This window comes from Syngnathus leptorhynchus, chromosome 6, assembly GCF_054491065.1.
Source record: "Syngnathus leptorhynchus isolate UIUO chromosome 6, UIUO_Slep, whole genome shotgun sequence".
NCBI classification, from domain to species: Eukaryota; Metazoa; Chordata; class Actinopteri; order Syngnathiformes; family Syngnathidae; genus Syngnathus; species Syngnathus leptorhynchus.
In genome coordinates, this window is record NC_141200.1 from 12,752,194 (window position 1) to 12,761,531 (window position 9,338).

General features: G+C 39.3%; 1 protein-coding gene across 4 annotated transcripts in view; it reads left to right on the plus strand.

Moving 5' to 3' along the window:
- Positions 1 to 8,810, plus strand: part of LOC147056043 (guanine nucleotide-binding protein G(o) subunit alpha) — a 53,720-nt gene extending 44,910 nt beyond the window's left edge. The window contains exons 7-8 of one of the 4 annotated variants that reach the window (XM_085913572.1): positions 2,022 to 2,175; positions 8,358 to 8,810. In XM_085913572.1, the coding sequence (XP_085769698.1) occupies positions 2,022 to 2,175; positions 8,358 to 8,545 (342 nt within the window). In that variant the 3' untranslated portion in view covers positions 8,546 to 8,810. Of the gene's footprint in view, positions 1 to 2,021; positions 2,176 to 3,417; positions 5,599 to 6,997; positions 7,312 to 7,349; positions 7,504 to 8,357 lie in introns of those variants that run through there. The other 3 variants (XM_085913569.1, XM_085913568.1, XM_085913570.1) reach the window with 3 other exon arrangements.
- The last annotated feature ends 528 nt before the right edge of the window (positions 8,811 to 9,338 follow it).

Consider the following 9,338-nt stretch of genomic DNA (forward strand, 5'->3'; position numbering starts at 1 on the left):
TTTTATACCGCTCCTGTTCAAATTGGATCATTGAAATGCCAATTGTTTTTGGGTGGACATTCTTTTGGGTGTGTGTGTGTGTGTGTGTGTGTGTGTGTGTGTGTGTGTGTGTGTGTGTGTGTGTGTGTGTGTGTGTGTGTGTGTGTGTGTGTGTGTGTGTGTGTGTGTGTGTGTGTGTGTGTGTGTGTGTGTGGAACTGAACGATTATAAATAGTTGTGCAAACCTATCTACACTCGCATTGTGTTTGAAAAAGGAAATCAATCAACAGGACCTTATACAATAGAATTGCGGTTTACTTCATGTAATCTATCCATCCATCAAATCCGTACTCAGTTTTTTTTTTTTTTAGGTTGTTGGTTAATTAGAGTTTGACTGTATTCAATTCAATCCTCTTGCAGTTATGCTTACCAGAGCTCCTATCTTGTCGCATTAAAGACAGTTAAAGACTTGTGAAGTAAAACAACATTAATCCCAACCTGTCACCCATTAGTTGGTACTCAGATAATTTCAATTAAACAAAAATAATAATAATAATGGGGAGGCGGCTCGGTGGCGCACTGGTTAGCACGTCCGCCTCACAGTTAGGAGGATCGATTCTACCTCCGACCCTCCCTGTGTGGAGTTTGCATGTTCTCGCCGTTTTCCTCCCACATCCCAAAAACATGCTCGGCAGGCCGATAAAGCACTCCAAATTGCCCCTAGGTGTGAGTGCGAGTGTGAATGGTTGTTTGTCTCTGTGTGCCCTGCGATTGGCTGGCAACCGGTTCAAGGTGTCCCCCGCCTACTGCCCGATGACTGCTGGGATAGGCTCCAGCACGCCCGCGACCCCCGTGGGGACAAAGCGGTTCAGAAAATGGATGGATGGATGGATGGATGGATGGATGGATGGATGGATGGATGGATGGATGGATGGATGGATGGATGGATGGATGGATGGATGGATGGATGGATGGATGGATGGATGGATGGATGGATGGATAATGGGAAAAAAAAGTGTTGATAGGCTAACTCCCCTTATTAAACTGTTGCCAGGTAAATTTGCTGGTGGGTAACAGTGCAGCATGAAGTGAATTAATCTAAAGCTAATAGATTGCGTGCATACGTGTGTGCTTGTGCGAGCGCATGTGTGTTTGAGAGAGAAAGAGAGCGAAAGACTCTTTAAAGGGTGTGTTCCGGGGAAGTGAGTCCCTCGCTTCCTGCTTTATGCTCCTCCTCGCAGCATCTTTGGTGCCTTCCACTTCACTTGTTCACTTGTTACTCTCACCCTCGGCTGACCTCTTGATGCAATCAGCAGTCAGATGTTCCACAGACGCTCCGCCCACCTACAGGTATGAGGAAAAGTGGATAAGCATCGCATGATTTCCTTTCATATGTGCGTGTTTATTTCATGCTCTCTATTCATTGTCCTCAATCAGCTTCATATATCTAAAATCACTGCTTCACCCGCTTAATGTGTTGCAATGGGTAACAAAAAAGGTTCCAAATTTATGGCAATGAAATGCTGTTTATTAATCGTGTCTTATACTTGCATGAAATGTTCGAATGACTTACGCTCTATTATTTAAGTGATAGATGTTATCATGTAGATCTATATTTTCATGCATTGGTTCCCTTTAGCTAATCCAACAGTTTCTCTAATTTAGGACTATGCAATGTTTATTTTCTGTTCTGTTTTTTTACCTACGTAATCAAATATCTGGTTTTATAATTAAAGTCATTTTCAAATGTGCTGTCATTATAGCAAAACCCCATAGTGTACCTTAAGTGGTGATCTATGGCATCATACAATTAGACTGGGCAGTGACTCAACGCTAAAAAGCTAACAATGCATGGCTTTAAATAACACGATAATTATGTAATTACATAATTTACGTCACGCCGTTTTTACTGTTAGTTTTTTTTTTTAAATGTTTTTTCCTGCATGCACATATTCTCATTTGCTGGATGAGTCTTTTGGTTTGTGTCCACCTACATGCGTTTGCATTACAAACCATTTTAAAAGTGTTTGTTTCCTCTGCAGAATCGTATGCACGAGTCTCTGAAGATGTTTGATTCCATCAGTAACAGCAAGTGGTTTCGAGAGACTTCCATCATCCTCTTCCTTAACAAAAAGGACATTTTTAAGAACAAAATCAACAAATCGCCATTGTCCATCTGTTTCAACGAATACACTGGTAGGTCCACATGTGACAACGAAACTATTCCGTTTTAACCTTTCATTCTGTTTCCCTCTTTGAATGGGACACTTGAATTACGGTAATCTAAATCTATTCAATTCAAATTACGGAAGTGTCATCGAGTCATCACTCATTTCAGTTCAGTCTAATGTTTTTACAGATCCGCTCTGAGATACAAGACTAACTTATTAATTTCAAAATACGTAAACACAGTTAACACCGCCATCCAAACAGGAAGCAGTTTACATCCTAATCAAACTATATGCACCTATTGAAAGCCCCTAATCCCACTCCACCAAGTGGCGCTTTCAGACATGTTACAAGAACACAAAACAGGCCCACAATCTAAAAATATTATTGACAACTGCATTCATAATGCTTTACTCTGTTAAACCAAAAACTGATCATTAGTACTGATTTACCCCCAATACTTGCTGTGACTGCAGAATGGTCTAACTGTAGATGTCTGTGATGAATAGAGAGCAGCTGACAGGCTCATATTGAAGAGATGACAAAAGGGAAAAAAAAAAAACAACAGAAAGTGAGAAAGATAGAAAGCATGTGTAAATGGGAAAACATTAGAAACAGAGAAATCAAGATTGTGGGAACACAGTGTGGAGAGGGACCAGAACAGCATGAGTGTGAGAAAGAGAAAATTCATATTCCAATCATTCCCCCCTTTCCTTTCTTCATCTCTTGGCAAGGAAGGACTCAGTGCATGTTCTGATGGTGTTGCATCTGAAACAGACAGAGAAGCCACAGTGCTGCCAAAAACTGAGTGCCAGATATGTGGCTGACACTTGGCCCACAGATGACTCTACTCATCACCATCTGACTCAATCTAACAGCATTTTAACAAGCGAAAAGTTGCAAATCCCAGTTCTTAGTGTCACGGTCGATTATGGATGTGAAGTACGGGGCACGCAATAGATTTGTGAAATGAATCGATACGTGCCGTGAATTACGATTGCTACCTTTGAGCTCTCGTTCATCTGCAGCAGTCCGAGACTGTGCTGCCAAAAATAACACATACTAATTACGAAGGCAGTGTTCTTTCTTTATAGACTGAACCGTTCAGGTACATTGCTCAGGCCTAAAACCATAATAACACATGTTGTCTAATTTTAGATTTGGTGGAATCATAGCAGCATATTAATAAAATGCAACCCGCAGAATGCTACTATAATGATAGTTATGACATAATGATGTCAATAATGTCTGTCAACTCTGTTTCCACAGGGACAAACACATATGTGGAAGGAATCTCCTTCATTACATCTCAGTTCAACAGCAAGAGCGAGTCATCGAAGAAGATTTACTCCCATGTGACCTGCGCAACAGACACCAGCAACATCCAGTTTGTCTTTAACGCTGTCACTGATGTCATCATCGCCGACAACCTCCAACGCGCTTTCCTAACCTGATCATATTGTGACCTCAAGGTCAACTGATATAAAGCAGCTTGTGGGTTCAATCCAAACACATGTACAGTGAAACCTCTACTTACGAACGTCTATTCTTATGAAAATTTCGAGTTACATTTTTTGCCTCCTCTTACGAACCAAATTCGACATCCGAACCCGTGAAGGACTCTGTCAGAGCATGTCAAGTGACGTGTGTGTGCGTGTCTCTATCTTTCACTCTGCCATTTAGCACATTAGCATATCAACAAGTTCATTCGTAGTTCGTCCGTAGTTTTATAGTCAATCAGGGCTCCGAAGAAAGCGAGTGCAAATAGCAGCGAGCGTAGGCAGAAGAGGGTGAAGCGAACGTAGAAGTTAAGCAAACCGTACATGATCCGTCTCGCAAGCGCCGAGTCCTATATCAAGTCATCATGTCATTCAAGATAAAGCACTTAAAATGAATTATACATTTTGCATTCTTATGGGAAAATCGCTTCTACCAACCTACAATCTTTTCTACCTATGAACCCGATCAGGGAACGAATTAAGTTCGTCAGTAAAGGTTTCACCGTATCTGATTTGATTGGCCCTGGGCGTGAATGTAGATATCATCAATAGCTTGGACGGCTGAATAGATAGATGGAACCTTAAAGTTACCTGTGATATCACCATCAATGGATTCCTAATGTTACTGGATATTTTTCGAAATTGGGTCATAATAGATTAGAGGAACATAGCTGCACGAATTTTTTGATTATTTCATTTTGGTAAATCTTCTACGGTTTTTTATGAAAATACTCAAATTGGATAATCTGCAACACATTGCATTGTTCAACATTTAGTTTGCAGCAATTTTTTTTATTATTATTGCTATTTTATGTATATTTTCCTGCACTGGATAAAAAGTGCCTTTATTGTTGCTCTTTATATTGTACTTATGGGAACCATCATCTTCTTGTATGGGCCGAAAGAATAGTGCCAACTCAACCTGACACTTCTCAGAGAATACTTCAGTGGAAAATGACTTTATAGGCCCACCGGAGGCATCTTCTACCATATTGTGTGCTGCTGAAAGTGGGTTGTTTTTTTTTCCTTATTGTCCGCAACCTTGCTCTAATAAGTCCAACATAAGCTGCGAAAAAAAAAATATTGCATTTGTGCTTACATCGTCAAGTGGGACTTCCTCACTGTGGGATGAATAAAATTCTATCGAATCTAATTTTACAATAGATTGGAGCTCTGCTGCTTCTGCTGCTTCGTTCCCAACCTACTGACAAACATGCATGACATTTTCATTTAAAAAGCCCAGTGTGCATGACATTAACATGCATGTCACACCTAGAATATAGCAGATTTTATATCTCTTATTAACTTTCATATTAAAAGTATACATTTTATTTTAATCATTTTATTTAAAGGCCTGCCTGCTTAGATTGAAATTTCTATTTTAAGAACCAGGTAGATGACATCTCCCGCTCCCATACATGGTGCGTCCTAATTAGAGTCACTGAGCAGCCTCAGGCTGTTGATCAGCTTGCTTTGTGGATGTGTTTGCTCTTCCAGTGTGTGTGTGTGCGTGAATAATGTAGCAAAGTGTGTTTTTGTATATGCTGGTGATTATGAAGCACTAGAAAGTGTTGTGTGAGAGACAATGTGAGCCCACGGGTGTAGCGGGTGGAGCCAATAATATGAGTAGATTAACAACCCAGAAGGCACTTGTCCACACACTGGCTGTCAACACACAAAGCCTTGAACACAGCTATGTGATTTCAAAATGTCATGACAATGTTCATGATAAAAATAAATCAAGATGTGAAACAGTTCATTTCATAGACATGTGCGCTGCCTTGGAAATGTGACCTGATATTGCAATGCAATTGGCTCCTCCTCGTTTTGTATGTGCAGCTGTTGTTATTGTTGGCTTCATTGTTCTCTGATTCATTCTGTGTTGCCTGTGCATCCCTTACTTTGCCGTTCTATCTTTTAAATGTCTAAGAAGATAAATCACAGTTGATGAGTCAGTGAAATTTTCTTGCCTACAATTCAATTTTTCATGGTGGGAGGCAACCCACTGTTTTGTCTTGCTTCTTACTTTGTTTGTCGAAAGCAATACAGTCATGTTTCTTCTGTACATGACATAGTAAACGTGATCCATGTAATACAACCATACAATTAGATGGATCCTACAATTTGAGAATACAGTAATCATGACACCAAAGGTTTGAGAGAAAACTCTCCCCAAAAGTTACGAGTGTTTTTTTTTTTTATATGAGGGCTACCAGCCTGTCACTAAAGAACATTTTTTGATTGTTCTAGCTATTCGATTAATCAAATAATCGGATAAAACTTGCTGATCCCATAAAGTTTATTACGAAACAATTTTCTATCAATTGCTAGATATTAACCTATTTTCCTTGTTGATTTTGTGTTGTTAAGTTATTAAACACTACACAATCATTAAGCAGTATCATGAGAGCGATTGCGGGTGTCCTCACCAACCTTCTTGACTCCACTCTCATAGACTCCAAATTTCCATAGGTGTCAGTGGGAATGTTTGTCAGGTCCCTTGTAATGTGTGTATGGGATTTCTTCCCAAGGATCTCAACAGGGTAAACGTTATAGAAGATGGATGGATGGATGGGTGGGTGGGTGGATGGATGGATGGATGGATGGATGGATGGATGGATGGATGGATGGATGGATGGATGGATGGATGGATGGATGGATGGATGGATGGATGGATGGATGGATGGATGGATGGATGGATGGATGGATGGATGGATGGATGGATGGATGGATGGATGGATGGATGGATGGATGGATGGATGGATGGATGGATGGATGGATGGATGGATGGATGGAAAACGTGCTGTCAGTCTTTGCTCAGGTTCTTACTCCTTATTCCTTCACAATTGTTCAAATTAGCCCTCAGGTTGTAGTACACTTCAGCAGTGTGAGTATTTGCTAGTTGTCATCCTTGCGCTTGATGTTCTCATATTCTGCTCTCTCACATCTCTTTGCAAAAAAAAAATAGTGCTTTACTTCAAGAAGCGTGATTAAAGGAGAAAGAAGTGGTACTGGTGGCGCTTGATGTTCTCAAAACCTCTTCTGCACTCTCACATCTCTTTGCAAGAAAAATAGTGTTTTACTTCAAGAAGCGTGATTAAAGGAGAAAGAAGTAGTACTGGTGGCACGGTTGACTAGTTAGCACATCCGCCTCACAATGCAGAGGTCGCAGATCCAATTCCAGCTCCTGCCTTTCGGTGTGGAGTTTGCATGTTCTCGCCGTGCCTGCGTACGTTTCTTCCGGGTACCCCGGTTTCCTCCTACATCCCAAAAACATGCATGGTAGGCTAATTGAACACTGAGTGCCTGAGTGTTTCTCTATTTGTGCCCTGCGATTATCTGGCAACCAGTTTAGGGTGTCCCCAGCCTGCGGCCTGATGACGGCTGCGACCGTCGTGAGGAGAAGCGGTTCAGACAATGGATGGATGGGGAAGTCGTACTATAGTCTAAATGGATACTTAACTACCACTAATACTGTATGCCTTGTGATGGAATTTATTGATATTGTATTGGAAATGCATTGATATCATAATAAAGCACAACTTGAGTAATTTGATGAGTGAATATTATTTTTTGCCTTTTTTTTAATGTCATGTGTGAATATTTTTGTCTTTTTTTAAACCAAAAAGAGTATCCTTCCTCCATTGTCTTACAAATCTTTGTATACATATGGGAAACTCAACTTTGTCTTCTCTTCCACAGAATCGCATGCATGAGTCTCTGATGCTGTTTGACTCAATCTGCAACAACAAATTCTTCATCGATACCTCCATCATCCTCTTCCTCAATAAGAAAGATCTGTTTGCAGAGAAGATCAAGAAGTCAGCGCTCAGCATCTGTTTCCCTGAATACACAGGTAAGAGTCATTTTCACCGAATGCATGGGGATAGAACATCTTGGTAGCAAACAACTTTAACGTGCACAAAATCCAACCAAAATAAGACATGGTTTGATAAGATAAGATCTATATTCTAACTTAATGGTGTAGTGTGAAAAAATCACACATGGTAGGTAAAGTGTTGTTCAATTATTACAGTTAGTGAAGTTACATATAGTTAGATTTTTTATTGCTCATTAAAATTAAAACTGGGTTAGGGTTTGCTGTATCCAAAACTGCAGTATTTTTTTCTCAAGTATCTCACTTTATTCTAAACAATGACCATACAAACAAAATTGCACTGACTAGCTGCAACAAGACCAGAGACTTACTGGGACCAAAATTTGGCCCGTGAATATTCATCACCGCCTGAGCAGTGGTAGGGTCGGTAAACAATAGGTAACCTGCTGTCATGTTGTGGGTGCAATGTTGAGGTGTGTGTAGTAATATCTGTAAACGGAAAGCTAGCATAGATTGTTACGTAAATCATGATTTGGCAACTTGCAGCTTTCACTTTTGTACTTAGTCGTGACTTGTTTACTTTCAGTTAAAATTTCTTGTGGGTTCTTCACCTTCGAAAGGTAGCTTCAATTTTTACTCTTGTCTCAAGAGTTATCCAATTATTTTCTTTACACTTGAGTTATCCTTATTCTTTTAATGCCAAGCAGAATTAAGCATTCCACGATAGGTTCAGCAAAGCTTGAGTCAGTTTCACAAAAGTTAAAAACCAAAGTGATTTGTTTGAAAATTGCAAACTGTCTCTTACAACCAAAATGACAAAGATCTGAGATTTAAGGATCATCATGTTCCTTGCTTTCCCTGTATTTCCCCAGGACCAAACACCTACGACGATGCAGCAGCTTATATCCAAGCACAATTTGAGAGCAAAAATCGCTCCCCAAATAAGGAAATCTACTGTCACATGACCTGCGCCACAGATACAGGGAACATCCAGGTGGTGTTTGATGCCGTGACCGATATCATCATCGCCAACAACCTCCGAGGATGTGGCTTGTACTAAGCACATCCATGTAATACCCCCACCTACCCGTCCCTTCCTTTTTCCTTACCTGTCCTCTTCCACTTCGTCCTCCTGCTCAGCCCGTCTCCTCTGACACTGCTGTGGAAATGATGCTAACGATGCTGATTATTTAAAAAAAAAACATGAAGAAAAATGCAGCTAGGTACATATTAATGAGGATAATAAAAAGTATATTAGACATACATATATAAATACACTATATATATATATATATATATATATATATATATATATATATATATATATATATATATATATATATATATATATATATATATATATATATATATATATATATATATATATATGTGTGTGTGTGTACATATATATATATATATATATATATATATATAATGTTTTTAGTCTTGTCCCTTGCTTCCCCACCAATGTTCTCTGGCCTGCTGACAAGCAAACAAACCAATGTGTTTTGGAAGAAAACACAAAACTCTGCAGCCTTGAAACCGTCTTGAACAAATTTGATGAAAGTCTCTGTTCTAATCAAATTTTATTTTCCTGTGGTGTCTTATGTTGCTAACAAAACATCTTTTTTTATGACCTTGGATATGGATTGTCTTTTGTTTTTGTTGATAATGTCTATATTTATTACATCAACAGCCTGTACACAGATTTGTATCCACAGTTTGTCTCACCTGACACATTTGTTGTATATTATTTTGTTTCTTGCAACAGTAGTGCTTATGTAGGAACGATTTTAAATAAATATGTGAAAATGTCTATCACGATATCAAACAGGTCAGCCAATCAAAACCTT